Below are 16,875 nucleotides of genomic sequence, written 5' to 3' on the forward strand. Positions count from 1 at the left end.
TTCACTTTGCGTGTTTTCATATACATCCCGCTCCACCAAGAAGGTTAGACTTAAACATATGCAATTAATAGATAGTTGAATTTTTCTAAAGTACTCTAATTAAGGTATGATTTCTAGCGATATAAAAAGACTTTGTAAAGGGAAATCGCACCTACTTTGATAATCTCTCTACTTTAAAAGGCATTAATACTTAATGCGTGCCACAATTTTTTAGTGGGTTCAAAGAATATAACTAACCTAATGTAAAACAAGTAAGGTATAATTTGAAGTTGGTAGGCACAAGATACTTTCTAAACAGAATACACTCTTTGATAATGTTGAGTGAGTAATTACAATTAATTAGGCCACCGGATATTTCAATTGGTACAGAGCCTAAGATGAAGTTATTAGCCACTCAAGTTGCTGAGCATTGTTGTTATGACATGTACATGAGTGCCCCACATGGCTGACAGAGGAGCATTCTCGTGTAGCCATGCCTCTTCTATTCTGTCCAACATTTGAAAAGCCACTGTCAACCATATCCAGCAAATCAGCAAATATATCCCTATTGATATCAACTTTACAACAACCCTTTGACCAGAATATGAGAAATCCGACCCAAATTCTCTATTCCCCAAAAAGAATCCAACAACTATGCAATACAAGTCATACTCCTTAGTGCAGTTAGTTGCTAAATATGAACCATGATGTAATGTAATGTAATGCACGGCTTTTTGAACAAAGTAGGGCTGCATGGAAAGTTATTTACGTAAATGGGGCTGTTTAAAAATTATTTACGCCTTTAGGGCTGTTTACAACAGTGTCGCTATGGGCCATAGCGACACCACTGCCACGTGACATTTTTTAAACTCCAGAGAAGCCATGAGAGCCATATTGAGGAAGTTGGTCCAGCCTATAGCGACACCAGTAGCTACAATGAAGTCGCTGTAGCCCACAGCGACTCATATTCGAAATTTAAAAAAAACTAAAATCCAAAAAATATAATTTATTTAAAAAGAAAATTTATAAAATAGTTATTAAAATTTATATGATAATGTAAAAATAAAAAAATTACAAAAAAAATATACTACATAATTTAAAATATTAAAACGTAAAATACAGTTGGTGTCGCTATGGGCTATAGCGCCACTGTGTCGCTATAGCCCATAGCGACACTATTATATATATATAAAAATAAATATATTTATATTAAATAAAGAAAATAATAGAAAAATAAGTTTATAAAATAGTATAATTTATATGATAATATATAAATATAGAAATATTTTTAAAAAAATAAGATAATAATTTAAAAAAAAGAAACACTGGTGTCGCTATGGGCTATAGCGCCACTGTGTCGCTATAGCCCACAGCGACACTATTATATACAGAAAAAAATAAATATATTTATATTAAAAAAAGAAAATAATGGAAAAATAAGTTTATAAAATAGTATAATTTATATGATAATATATAAATATAGAAATGTTTTTAAAAAAATAAGATAATAATTAAAAAAAAAAATATACATAGAAAAATAAAGAAATTACACAAAAATTAATTTTACAATTACAAATTATTATTCAACTGCTAATATAAAATAAATAAATTATAAAATAAAATAAGTAAATAATTTAAAAAAAAAAACAAATTAAATAGTGTCGCTGTGGCCTATAGCGACACAGTGTCGCTATAGGCCATAGCGCCACTTAAAAAAAAACATTAAATAATAAAGGAAAAAAAAATATATACACAAACCTAATTACAGAAAAATTAAGTTTACAATTACAATATTATTTAACTGCTAATATAAAATAAACAAATGGTAAAATAAAATAAGTAAATAATTTAAAAAAAAAAACAAATTAAATAGTGTCGCTGTGGCCTATAGCGACACAGTGTCGCTATAGGCCATAGCGCCACTTAAAAAAAAATTAAATAATAAAGGAAAAAAATATATATACACAAACCTAATTACAGAAAAATTAAGTTTACAATTACAATATTATTTAACTGCTAATATAAAAATAAACAAATGGTAAAATAAAATAAGTAAATAATTAAAAAAAAAAACAAATTAAATAGTGTCGCTGTGGCCTATAGCGACACAGTATCGCTATAGGCCATAACGCCACTTAAAAAAATAAATAAATGCATTATTTAATTTGTCATAAAATAATAAACAAAAAAAATATATATACATAAAACTAATAAGAGAAAAATTAACTTTATAATTACAAATTAACATTTTTAACTGGTATTATAAAAATAATTTTAAAATAAAGAAAATAATAACTAAAAAAAAACACAAATTAGTAGTGTCGCCATAGCGCCACTTGTAAAATAATTATATATATATATTTATTTTTTATGATTACGTTTTTAAATAAATATTTTTTATTTTTATAAATATATAAGTTCACTTCATTATTTTTAAATTTAGAAATTATTTTACTTTTTTTTGTTTTTTTTCTTAAATGGTGTCGCTATGGGCTACACAATTTTTAATGGCGTACAAACTGTGTCGCCTCAGCCCATAGCGACACTGTTTTGGCTCATTCGAGCCCACCCCACACAAAAAAAAAAAACACGTGGCATTGGTGTCACTATGGCCCATAGCGACACCGTTGTAAACAGCCCTAAAGGCGTAAATAGTTTTCAAACAGCACCATTTACGTAAATAACTTCCCATACAACCCTACTTTGGTCAAAAAACTGTAATGCACCACTAGGAGGTGGGTGCGTTACACTCAAACTGCACAAACCATGGCATGACTTTTTTGGAACAAAATATAAAAAAGTAATGTACACTATTAGATGCGGAAGAAACATTCAAATTAGTTATTGAATTTGAAACACCATGCGAAAGTTGTTAAACTCAAAAATTTACATAAACTTGTAAAATTTTTGTAAATTCAACTTGTAGGCTCCGGTATAAAGTCGTCAGAGTTTACTTATTATAAAAATAACATTAAAAAACTCATTAATGACATATATGCATAATATAATATACTTAAAATCCTAAACATTTCAATTCCATAAAAAGGTTGAAATACTAAACTACAGTAATAAAGTGTTATAGTACATTAGTATTGAATAGGATTAAACTATATAAATAATCAAATTATTTAAAAAAGAGTTGATTTTTTCAAATCATTTAAATCATAATAAAATACTAATATTATAAAGTCAATGAGAGAAAAAATTACATTTGATCACAAATTCGTTTCTTGATTAGAAACTTTGTAAGAATTTACATTACTTTAAAAAAATTATTCGAAAAAGAGTTTAATATAAAATTAACTAGAGTTTAATATAAAATTAACTTGTTTTATTTACTTAGGATCATAAACTCATAAGAGTTTACGGTTAGCTCGAGAGTTTGGCAATTTTAGATGTTATCAAATTAATCTTTGAAACTCATAAGAGTTTACGTGAAACTAATAGTTTAGCTGACTGTTTGACAGATTTCTTTATTAGATCTATAGCTAATTTTTCTGTTATGTTGAAACCTCCGATGTTTTGTCATCTTTTTCTAAGGCAGTGTGAATCTCTGATTTAGTTGGTTTTTTCCGTGTTCAGCAGATCCTATTTAACAAAAAAAAAAATATCAATCTTTGAAATATATTTTTTTAAATATAAAGTTCAAATTTGTAACCATTCTAGTTTAAAACTCTAAAAAAATGTGTGGCTAAAATAATAACATTAATATATATATATATATATATATATATATATATATTCTTTTTGACAAACTTTTAGTTTCAAAGATTAATATATCAACAACTTCCAAAATTAGGAATAAGTTTACTCGTTACACCGAAAAAGTAAAATTAGTAAAATTTGGTTCTTACAAAGTCTAGTGCAGTGGTTCCGAAGCCCTATGTAAAAGAGAACAAAAGAATTGACCCAACAATTGTTTCCTTGTGACAATTTTACCTTTTCTTTTTCTGCCTTGCTTTTGTGCAAAAGAATTTCACTAAAGCAAGAGTAACATCACGATCATAATCCTGTGTGACAGTTGTAATCTTGGACGGTTATCTGTTAAACAATTTGTGTACTACAAAAAATTGTAACAAAAGAGACTGGCTAGGCGCGCAGGCAATGATGATGAATGATAAAAGAAAAGGGTTAATTGTTAATGTTCACACGTTTGGTAATAATTATTATCCACTAAACATATCATGGTAAGAAGAAAACCAAAGTTCTAGATGGCATTATGAATAAACAGTGCATGGCATGATCAAGAATCCAATGAAAGATTTTGAGGTTATTGGGTTCCTCAACTTGAAGCTTTTTTGAACTACATAATGTATGTTGGGGGCAGCAAGGGTGGCGCGTGACCCTTGCTCTTGGTATATTCCCCAGCAATTTTAGGTAGTGTGGATTTGAGCCATTAGAATCGTGCCCACCCTGATCCCCGCATAGTAGAAATGGGATTACACATATTACACAGTCACTAGTCACTTCTGAAAACCTTCAAATTCACATGAATTGTTATAGTTACTTGATATTAATAACATAGACTAAGGCCATTATAATAAGAATGCATGGTCTACTATACATTAGTGCTGGGTCCCAAGACCAATAGTATTCTGACACATCAATTTGCATATTTAAAATGTTTAGTTTATTAATTCAGAAGTTTGAATAATTTCAAAATATTGGTCGAAATTGTTTATTATTTTTTATTAAAACTATCAATTTAGTCCTTAAATGTGTATATAATAGTTTAAATTTAGTCTGCTAACGGAAGGAAATTAAAAAAAAAAATCTTGAAAGTTTTTTATGTCATTCATATTGATTTCCATGACACTAGTTTAACAACTCCGATCATTAAAATCTTATTTTGGTGAGAGTACCTACTTAAGGAGATTCTTTAATGTTAAAGGTGAAATTTCTATAATGGATTTATGTTGTTTCTTTCGACAAAGTATTAAGTTAAATTAGATATTATTGAACTTCGACTAACTATTAAGTAGGATGATGATGTTTAGTTTAAAGATCTACAACATATTATTGACTTCATACTAGATAGTCATGGAGTGTCATCTCATATCTATCATTTTTATGAATAAGAAAATTATTGATCTTTTGGTGGATGAATATTACTATATACCTATATATATATATAGACAACCAAAAGGTTAGGGTGGAGTATCTTGATAGACTATCCATTATTTATAAACACTATATATATTACTTTTATCCTAAATATTATATGATACAATTACTACACTAGGTTATTCTTTTCTAGAATTCAGCCTTCCCATGTTCGCTCCTTGCTCTTCAATGTCCCAAACGCCATCAACCACACCCAAACAATGTCGTCCCTTCTTACCCCAACTGTGTCGTGATCCACATCACAAGCTCCCATCTCGACCTTGACTATAAAACAAAACGTTGGAAATTAAGGCACATTCTCTAAACTCTAAAGTTGAAAACAAGAATTGATGTTGGAAAGATTATTTACTTTTTAAAATTAATTTTAAGCACAAAATTAAGGTAAAGAAATAGTGATGTGGTCAATGGGTCGAGATTATTATTTCCTCTCCCAACTCTCACAACTGCCTGTCTTCTTAATCTGTCTCTCTCATAGTTGATGTCGACAACCATTAACCATTATGGAAAACTCAATATTAAAGAAGGTAGTGTTCTATTATTGAAGCTTCTCAAAGAAGTATGGATGAATGGTCAAGAAAACTCCACAACAGACAACAACCATTGGGTTGTTCGAGGAAGATCTTCTAAGCGCAAAAAATATTGTAATGTCGATGTTTGAGTTTGATTTATGTTTTCTAAATTCTTCAAGATTGAAGGATCAAAAGGGTGGTTGCATGGTTTGTTTCTGAGCTTTGGGGAAATCACCCCAAATGCCACAAGTTTCTCACAAAATAATGCCAAAACCCAAAAGCTTGTAAGTTGTAATTTGGTTGTTACCAATCTCGCATTCCAAATCATTTAAGAGCACACATATGCCATTGCTCATAAGCATGGGTCAATTAAGTATGGTACAATTAATGGAGTTAGAGTCCGAAAGGTGATAATTGAGTCTTTGACCATGAATGAGATAGACTAGGGAAAGGGGTTGTGGAGAGAGAAGGGGAATAATTGAGTGTGGAGGTAGTAGAGTATAAATATGCACATCAAATGAATCTAAGTGCACCATAAACCACATACAATGATAGTACCATAGCCTTTGTCTATAACAACATTGCTTCATATGATAACTTTCTTTTGGTCTTTATTTTTTGGTAGACACTTTTATCCTTGAATCCATATCAAGCTATATAATGATATACTTTTATTTTAGTTTCATAATCTTTAAAACCCACTCTTCATGAGTATCCCACTAATTTACATGGTTATCCACGTAAAATCTCAATATTTTTCTTTTCTTCTTGTCTTTCAATCATCTTTTCCTAAAAACATTATTCTTTCATGCCTATTTCCCCATGTGTCATTAAGAACACTAACATGATACGTTAAATGTGAAGTAGTATCCTAGTTGTCATTAACACACCATGAACTAATTAAAATGAAATCAATAGGGACTAAACAAGGACTAAAAATTAAAATATTTAATTTTTTTTCTTTATTTCTTGGTTGAACCATCAATTTGGTTTTGAATGTGTATGGTGGTTCAACTTTGGTTCCTAAATATGTACGTGGTTCAACTTTGGTTCCTAAATATGTATGGTGGTTTCACTTTGGTTGTTGAATGTGTATGACTATTTCATTTTGGTCTTCTTTCCATCTTTTACCTTTCTCTCATCTTACCTTCATATTCTTTTTTTCTTCTTCTCTCCCTCTTATATTTTTCCTTTCTATCTCTTCACCTTAAATACTATTTAAGTTTGATTAGAAGGCTACATGAGCTCATGATTCTTGAACAATAAATGAGATTCACAAGACATCCTTATAAAGAAAATTCAGTTATAATGGATTGCCTATAATCATTAAAGATATGTCTATCCCAAGTAAGAAGATACGTATCCAGAGTCTTTGATAATAAATATTTAAGTTAAATATTTCTTCTTAGGTAAAATATCTTGAAGACCTGGTTAAGAAGATTAGCGTTTTAAGCTAACTATTATAAGACTTTAATTAAAACAAAGCTTCTCATAAGACTTGTATTTAATACCTAGTTCAGAAGACATAAAGTGAAGTCTTACTCAAAAGACACCTCATCTATAAAAAAGTTGATAGGACTAGAAAAAGTAAAGTTCAGTGATATTGGCATCTAACTTAAAAAATAAGCAAGCCACAACGAATATTTTTATAAATGACTATAAAGGGTAGACATATGTCTCATTTTGAAACAAGTATACAAATATGTTGCAATAGTTTTGGGTAAGCACAATTAGTTACATTCTTGCTTCATATTTTTAATTTTCTAGAGGCTTCCACTTCATATTTGTATACTTGGTTTGTAAGAACACAAAGATCCATTATTATAAACACTTTCCCTACCCAAAACTAAGTATGCAATGGTGTAGGAAATGAGAAAGAAAGCACAAGTGTTGTGTGGTCTTATAGTAAGTGGTTGTGGGACTATTTTCTCAACAAATTGTTGAGTGTGGAAATCTCAACAAGTGGTTGAGTGTTTGCTACTAACAATATGCGGTTGAGTTCTTGAACAACAGCTAGTTGTATTTTAGTCAAAATCCCACAAGGTTGTGTGGGGATTGGATGTAGCCTAGTTGGGGTAAACCAGTATAAATTTTGTGTTCAATTTCTCTCACTTTATCTCTTTACTTGCTTGATTAACTATTGCATTCATTATTAAACTACTACATATTTTAAATCACAAACAAGTAAACTCAGAAACTATTTTAGACTAAGTCCTAACACTTAAAAGACTTACTAGATTTTCAAAAAGAGCAAATTTTTAAATAAATAACAATTCAACCTCTGATCCGTTGATACCCATGCAACAAAGTAAGAAGAAAGAAAAAGAAATGAAAGAGAAAGAGAAGAGAGGAAAGGGAGTAAAAGAAAATAAAATAGGGGGAAAAGAATGAAGAAGATGAGAGATAAAAGAAAAGGAAAGGAAGGGAAAACAAGGAAAGTTAAGAGAAATGGAATAATAAGGGAAGGAATGGGTGAAAAAGAGAAGTTTAAGAGAAAAAAGGAAGAGAGAAAAATGAAGAAAAGATAGAGAGGCAAAATGGAAAAGGGAGAGAAGACAAAAAATATATATAGAAGGTAGAAAGATGAGTAAGTGATGGTTTAACTGAAAAATAAAGAGAAAAATACTTAAGTATTTCATTTTAGTTTCTATTGACTTCATTTTAGTCCTTGATATAACTAGGATAATACTTGACACTTATACCACATCGGTTCTTTGTGGACTTACTTAACAACTATCTACCTAGGGACAAATGTTAATAACTTTTAGGATTTTTTTTTAAATTTTCTTCTATTTGAGGACTAAATTGAAACCAATACATACAAAATGATATATAGAGGAACTACTTAAGCTTTTAGTTTTGGAAACCATGTATGTATATACTTACATTTGTATATTTTCTATACTCTAACATCTTTGTGCATATGTACACACAAATATATAAATCTTACCTTATGATAGTTCAACCTATAATTGTTGCATCATGGTTGGGTATTTTTGATGAGTTTTATCCCATTAATACATAAACATGTTGACAAAACTCACCTTTTTGTCTAAGTACACACTTAATAAGTGCTCTAGAATTTAATTGGAAAAGAGTTAGAAAAAGGTGGCATATTTGAAGAAAGTATGCTCTAAAATAAAGCCAACATGCCCTTGCTAAATAAAGAGCTTGGTTATGTTGAAGAAACACACTATGTTATTAAATAAAAAACATGATCATGCAAAAAGAGCACACCTATGCTGAATAAAGAGCATGGTCATGCTGAGGGAGCACATTTTTGCTAAAATATAACACTACCGTGTTAAAAGAGTATGCCAATGTTGAAATTTAGTGGTGGTGATATATAAGGGTTGCAAGTTTTAAAACTATAAATTGAAATGAGGGTGTAAGTATTTGTAACTTTATTTTACTTCTTTTTTGTAATAATCTAATATTTTTCTAAGAGCTGTGAGAGAGAAGAAGATTCTGGAAGAAAAGATAGACTTAATGATAAAGGAATTACTTGTAGTGGTTTTTCCTTTTCACATTTTTAATGTCTTTCATTGTAATTTTGTTCTTTTTCTTTGCCATGCAACTAAATTACAAGTTAGGTTGTAGGTTGAGCCTTTGATATGCAAGTTTATTTTAATTTGAACTATTTATTTTAATTAATAATTACAATAAGTCTAAATCTTTATAAGAAGTCTCACATTGAGTACATGAAGAGAACCCGAACCCAAAAGCTAGTCCATTAGGTTGGTGAATCTTAAGGTTTAAATACCACATTAAACTTCATATTATACTTAATGTGAGACTCTTAACAATCTTAGTATTGTCATAGTTAATTAATAGCACATGAACAATAATTATTGATTAATGAGATCACAATTGAGATAATTGAGTTTAGAAACTTGCATGACCACACTAGCTTGTTTTCTATGCTTCCAATTAGGTTAATTAATATAATAAACCTCGTTGTTATTCATGATTCTTCTGGTATATATGGATTGCCATATGACCGATTTAAGATTTGTATAAGCTAAAAAATTCTAATTTTCGTGATCAAAAGTGATCAGCAACTTGAGAGGTATAGTTGACAATCAAAATTGGGTTCAATTAAATTAGATTGAGGGAATTAAGGACAATTAAAGTCACAATTCTAGGTTTCTTAATCCTTAGATCACTATTAAATCTTAACCTATTTAAATTAAGATTATCCTTTATCGAAACAATATTTTTCATTGAAAATTAGGTTGTCCAAATAATCAAGAATTTATGTTAGACTAGTAATTATCGTTTAACCCTTTAAATTTGATATTTGAATTCTAATCCATTATTATTGCTGAAATGGAGTACGTAAATTAAGAACAATATTTAAGATTCGCAAATACAAAAATGTAGTTATTTCACAATACCTTTTTGATATATTTTAGTTACAATTGTTTTGAAATTATTACTTGACAAAATAGAATAAAAACTATGAATTAAAATGTGGAATACTTTATTTGAATTAAAAATATAATTGAAATACTAACATCCGTATTAGTTATACATATATCAGCATTAAATATAGAACAAAAGGAGATGGGAAAAGATTGACTGTCCATGATTGGCACCATGGTTTTAAATTGCGGACCGCAACACGTGTTGCGGCCACAATATTACTGTTGCGGCCTTGTCCGCAACGGCATTGGACCGCAATTGCGATGATACTGGAAATCACACATTTTTCCGCAACGTAACGGTGTTGCGTCCTCAACACATCTGCAATGTACCGCAATACATCCGCAATACGATAAATTGATACTATAATTTTAAAATAAATTAAATTATTCATTAAAATAATAGAATATTTAAAAAAAAGGAATTAAAATGTATAAATCCTTAAAAATAAAATATATATTGATAATTATAAATTTTTTATATTTAGTGAAAATAATTAATAATCTCACACCGCAACAGCCGCAATCCGCATCGCAATACCCGCAACCGCAGTAACTGCAACCGCGACCGCAACCGCGACCTCAACCGCAATTTAAAACTATGATTGACACAAACTAATTAAAGCAGTCCAAACATTTGGTATCCTCAGTAACTGTCCCCTCTTCTGGAGGTTCAATTTCTGACTTCGTTGAATCTCTATACAAAAATTGCAGAGCCACCAAAGCATATAACACTAAATTTATGGAACTTAACGCAGCCAAGAACCAATAATAATTGTCTAGACGACTTTTGTTTAACGTGTCCTGAAACCAACTTGGATTCCCTCCAATTTCACTCACCTTGCCTACTGCATAAACTGTGACAACACTCCCCATGATTCCTGCTCCAGTTACACCAAGTGAGATAGCCAACAAGTAATCACTCAGTGACTCAGGAACTTGATCATTGAAGAAACGTGTAGAACAGTAATTAGATATTCCATTAAGGCCACTGAGGAAAACATATTGAGGAATAAGCCAAAACATGGTCATAGGAATCTTGTCTTTGTCTTTGGTTTTATCCATTAATCCATGACTTTTAACAACATCTAATCTCCTCCTCTCAACTGCAGCTGCAGTTATGCAACACAATATGGAGCATAGCATCGCCACGGCCATTCCAATTGGAGCCACATATTTTCTTCGGTTATCACGTACCTTATCTCTCACTCTCACTAAGCCACAGAGAAAGGAGAACAAAGACTCAACCAATTTGTGAAACACCAGAAGTGTGAAAAGAGGGAGCTTCAATTTTCCTAGATAAGGGTTCATTCGGTTTCCTTGCTCCATAAAGTAAGTGCTTCCAATGGAAGTAACAACCCCACACATTGCGAAATTCATCCACAACGGTATCATGAGAAAAATGACCTTAGCTTCTTCTACTTCAGTTACACTGCAGAGTTTCCATCTGTTAAGTTTTTGTTCTTCTAGGGTTGTGTTGGGAACTATAATGGCAGCCCTGTCTAGGCACCTGCATTCAGATACGTACATGATGAGAAAAATATATAGGCACACGGTTAAGGTGTTGCATGCATGCAGAAATAGACAGATTTTTATTTATTTATTTATTTTTATCAATGATGAGAAATACTCTTCGTTCCTTTATATATCAATGAATATATGTGGCAAGCTGGGTTTTGAACAATTTTTTTTTTACTAATTAAGACTTAATATATAGGGCAAGCTAAGTAAATTTGATTTAATAAATATATCAAAATAATTAAACATATAATTAAATTATAAAATTAAAATGAAATTAAAATACAACATACTGTGAGTGTGCCAGTGAAAATAGAAATTTGATGTTAAGTGCGTAGAGATAGATATATTATGTAACATAAAAACCCATATATTTGATATCTTAAGGTTTTCTTTAAGTTAGATGTAAGAAGAGATCTCCTTTCTTAACTGAAAAATATGGAAAATATATCACTTAATTACCACAATTTAGCGATGCATCCAATACTGATTATATATGTTGTCTCATGACCCATGCAAAAACGTACCAACACACCCAAGAGCTAGAGCTATTTTAATTTAATCAAATCAACTAACCGTTTTTATTTTAAAATTACCTTAGCGTTTAATTGAAAAAATCCTTCAAAAATTCACTTGCTTGGTTAATTCATGACGTATTGAATGAAATTCTACTTGATATTTTACTATTTTCCAGCAATTATAATTAAAGTATATTTTATAATATAAATTTAAAAATAAAGAATAACTAATTTCTAACACTTGTTAAAATAAATTTTAGATTAGCCTCATAAATAGAAAGAGAAAGGTGATATACTTCTAGAAGAGAACCCCAAATGATCCATACATATAAATACAAATTCACTTTTGATGAATCTCTTTACATAATTCATAAAAGGGGGAAAAATAACGAAAAGATGCAGGCAACGAAAACTACCTGAGGCGATTAGAATGAGACATAGCGGGAACTACATTTTCATGATAAAGCTCATTTGCATCTCTTGGTAGGGTTAAGGATCTTTTGGAACAAGATGCCACCATGACTCTAAAGAACGTTGTGATAGGGCTTCCACTTGGAGTGCCCTTTCTATAAGAACCAATCCCTGTCAAGTAAAAAAGCGTAGATACGGTGACAAAGATAGTGGCAACGCCAAAACGAAGTGCCCATGATTTCACGAATTGAATTGCAAAACCACCAACATGCGAGAGGACAAAAGTGGTGATGCCACCAATAAATTTATAAGACTTTATCATGAGTCTGTAATCACAAATAATTACAGCCATAATCTTTACTCCCTCTTTGATGTTATTCCACAGCTCTTGATAAGTGACTTTCTTGTCAATTTGGGACTCCAATGACCTTTGGTAAGAAGCTGCATGCCCGGCATATCCAATGGCTAGGAGGGGCAAGGAAGTATAGTATAGGCTCTTTTGGGTGTTGCTTAACTCCTTGGAAAGTATTGGTGCTGAAGAAAGTGCTAATAAGATCATTCCCTATAACATGGCATGGGCATTGTATATTGTTAAAAATATTCATCCAATTAATTGTTATAAGAAGTTCTGATAGAAAATTAAAACAAAAATGAATATTTGATTTAATAATTTTTCTTCATTTAGGGTGTTAACCCCCTCCCCAACCCATATGTTAGGTCATTTTTTAAATTTTTTAAAAAATACATTTATTGATCTTGCATCCTAGCTAATATTATAAAATAAAAAAAAGTAAATCTTGAAAATAAATATATCTTAATAAAAAGGGATAATATATCTTTTGTACTTATATAATATAAAAATTTGAATTTGAAAATTTGAGTTTTGACCCAACAAATTTTGATATTACTTTTTTTCAAAATTTTCTTATTTCAGTGGTAAAGTTGAAAGTCATTGCTAGTTCAAAATATTCACGTTTTCACTTCCTGTCCAAGCTGAAAGCAAACTCTTAAACTTTTTTCTTTGTTTGAGTTGATAAAAATAAAGAATTAAAATCTAAATCAAATATATAAGAAGAAAACATTTTAATTTTGACGTTGTTAGCTTACAAAGAGTGAAAAATTCATCTCTGTTTAGGACATGCAACGGGTCAAAATAAGAGATAAATCTCCATCAGTGCCCTCACTATGGAATAAATGATACATTTAATGCATGTTTCTTCTTTTCTTCCATTTATATGCTGAATTAACTTACTATGCCAAGTGAGAATTTTGCTCTCACTCTTGTCAACTAAAAAGGAAATAATTTTAAAAATAAAAAAGTTAGCGGACTATAAATTAAGGTATTGCATTTTAATTTTAACAATTGCACCTTTTTCTCATAATAACAGCTGAAAATATTAATAATTCATATTTTAAGATTTTCTACCCCTCAAACAATCACGTCTTAAACCGAGAAGGGACACAACTCAATTGGTCTTTCCTTTGGCAATGCAGTTGAGATTACAGAGATTCATTGGAATGATTTTAAAGTTGCAAAACTGCACTGCCAAACGAAATAAAATGTAGTAATTTGTGGTTTTGATAATAGCACATACTATGCAATTTAGAATAGCTGAAATGAGGAAGACGTGGTGGAAACCCAGAACAGCATCCACGAGGAAGACCATTCCAACGAGAAGCATGTCACGTGCACCCACGAATATATTAATGATGGCAGTGGCATGTGTCAAGTTAAGGTTCCAAACATCAGTTAAATATGTTACCATCACCTCTAGAACGTATATTGCAAAAAGATCTGCATTGTTTACAGCTGTAGACAAGAAAATGACATTGTCTTTTAAGTTTTGCCCTAATTATTATAAAAATAGGAGTGGAAACAAAAATCAATTAATGTTATATTAATCAAATCAATACCAAGCATTCTGAAGAAGGATTCCATGTTGACCTTTTGTCCCTGCATGAAATTCGAAGTTTAAACTATATATAAAGTAAGATATGGTTGTAAATATAAACAGTAAGTAATTAAGGATGACCCAAGTAATTTTATTTCTTGAAATAGAAAATGTTAAAGAAAGAAGATACTTACAATTGGAAGTATTCGTGAAAGTTTTCAGCAAATTGACACAAGAATGAAAATAGTTTTATACATGCTTGTTAAGAATCAACCTTGGAGTAAAGAGAGAAAAAGGGGCTGGGAGGGGACCCTATTGCAACTTTTCAGAAAGAGATTCTTAATTAGTACTAAAAGTTTATAAAGATATATATATGCCTTGCTACCAGCAGGGGTTTTGCATATTGAATACCTTTAAGAGATCATTTTTCTGGTTTATTTAGTTCTAATTTGTCTATCCTAATGAGATTTAACGCAGCGACTGTGTAACTTCTTTTTTTATTGATCAAATGTTTTAGCATATAACTTCACATTAATTTCAATCTAACTCTAAAGTTTGACCAAAAGGAAAGACGATGTTAATTGGTCAGCAGCATATCGATCCCTTACACAAACTTTAAGCTATCGGAGGAACAACACTATAATATATATATATATATATATATATATATATATATATACTGGAAAAATCACATCGACCACGTGAAAGGGTACATGACACACCCTCTCAGCCATCGAGACAGCCGAGACAAAAGGTGTTTTCCAAAGTGCAATAGTCTCAGGCATATCAGCCATCGAGACGGTCGGGATGCAAGGACTTCTACATCACATGGTTTAACATAGGCTCTCGGACGTGTCGGCGGTCGAGATGGCTGAACCTACAAGGCCCTTTGTGCCCAAAACGTTGAAGTCCTGGCCATATTAGTAACCTAACTAGTTAACCAAATAACGTCTCGGCCCGGTCGGAGGTCGAGACCCGAAGACAGCTTTGTACAAGACGCCCACACTTAGGCGACCCTTTACCTCTCGGCTCGGCCAATGGCCGAGACGAATAAATACTGTAGTTAGGACAACAATCATGATTAACAAGGACAAACACACGATTAAGGCATAATCGGTCATTTAGCACCGTATTACCTAATTTGGCAAATGTTAGAAGAGGCTGATGGGGTTTTTCGCAAACACACCACTTGGCAAGTGAACCAAGTTTCGAAGTAGTATTCAAATATCGTCCTCGGAGATTTGAGTGTTTAGTAATTCTTGCTCTAATGATTCAAATGAGAATTTTGTTATAATTGCAAATGAGTGAAAACAAATTAGAACAACACAATAAAATAAACGTAGTAAGAACAATGATTAAGAAACAAGGATTGGTTCAGGAGCACTTGCTAACTCGTAGATCTTCTTATAATAAATGCAATTCTAATTTCATTATCACTACTAGAAAAATTAAAATTAGAGAGGGAACAAATCCCTCACTAATTTTGATAAAATCCGTCACAAATCAATTAGTGACGGAATTTGTGACGGAAATGATTTCGTCACAAAATTTGGCGTCACAAAATATTTAGTGACGGATTATTTTCTCCGTCACAATTAGTGACGGAATTAAGGCATCACAAACAGTATAATTTCCGTCACTAATTTCTAATAATAAATGTTTAGAAATTAATAAAAATCCGTCGCAATTTGTGAGGGATTAAATCCCTCGCAATTTGTGAGGGATTAAATCCCTCGCAATTTGTGAGGGATTAAATCCGTCACAAACTGTGATGACTTTAATTAAGTAGAATCCGTCACAATTTGCGACGCCAAAATTCCGTCACAATTTGCGACGGATTTTATCCGTCACTAACTGGGATGAATCCCTCACTAACTGTTTATGACTAAATTTGAGGAAACCATTGTTTTTAAGAGTCTGGTAATCGATTACCTATACATGTAATCGATTACCAGACAATTGAAAAATCATATGTTCGAAATTTACTTATTTAAAGGGTTCTCTGGTAATCGATTACCTATACATGTAATCGATTACCAGACAATTGAAAAATCATATGTTCGAAATTTACTTATTTAAAAGGGTTCTCTGGTAATCGATTACCCATTTATTGTAATCGATTACCAGAACAATGGGCATGATAAATGAGTAATTCCAATGCATTCACCCTTAATCAATGACTAACAGTTAAAAATTAAGCATTGATATTAATTGATAAGTCATTCTAGAAAATTATTATCACTAAAGGTGTAGTCCATCCTAATTAAAACATTTTAAAACCAATAATAACTTCTAGTACTCACTAAAACATTTTCTTTAGCACAAACACTAATAACAACTAAATGCTGGAAGTAACAGTTTCTGTCACATTTCAATAACTAAAATAAGAGAAGATTCTATTCCACAAATAATCCTTAAATCAATCATAACAGCACCCATTGAATGAAGATCTAGTCTATAAATCCATAATCCAATTTACCCTTCTGTACTGTTTCATAGA

The 16,875-nt window shown here is 30.9% G+C and overlaps 1 protein-coding gene across 1 annotated transcript; it reads right to left on the reverse strand.

The window, feature by feature from the left end:
- Nucleotides 1-9,285: 9,285 nt before the first annotated feature.
- LOC109815704 (proton-dependent oligopeptide transport (POT) family protein) lies at nucleotides 9,286-14,863 on the reverse strand. Its single transcript, XM_083072785.1, has 4 exons — nucleotides 14,398-14,863; nucleotides 14,079-14,293; nucleotides 12,489-13,045; nucleotides 9,286-11,546 (listed from the first exon to the last, which is right to left on the reverse strand). The coding sequence occupies exons 1-4, from the start codon at nucleotides 14,441-14,443 to the stop codon at nucleotides 10,652-10,654; spliced, it is 1,713 nt and encodes a 570-aa protein (XP_082928911.1). The 5' UTR covers nucleotides 14,444-14,863; the 3' UTR covers nucleotides 9,286-10,651.
- Between the last annotated feature and the right edge of the window lie 2,012 nt (nucleotides 14,864-16,875).

The sequence above is a fragment of the Cajanus cajan genome, chromosome 4 (genome assembly GCF_000230855.2).
Source record: "Cajanus cajan strain Asha chromosome 4, NIPB_CcT2T_4, whole genome shotgun sequence".
Classification (NCBI taxonomy): Eukaryota; Viridiplantae; Streptophyta; class Magnoliopsida; order Fabales; family Fabaceae; genus Cajanus; species Cajanus cajan.

Excerpts from the sequence above, each read along its gene's own strand:
- LOC109815704 (XM_083072785.1), bottom strand. The coding sequence starts at position 14,443 with ATGCAGGGACAAAAGGTCAACATGGAATCCTTCTTCAGAATGCTTG. Across the intron at positions 13,046-14,078 it reads CAGCTATTCTAAATTGCATA|GGAATGATCTTATTAGCACT; the intron begins GTATGTGCTATT and ends GCCATGTTATAG. Across the intron at positions 11,547-12,488 it reads TCTCATTCTAATCGCCTCAG|GTGCCTAGACAGGGCTGCCA; the intron begins GTAGTTTTCGTT and ends ATCTGAATGCAG.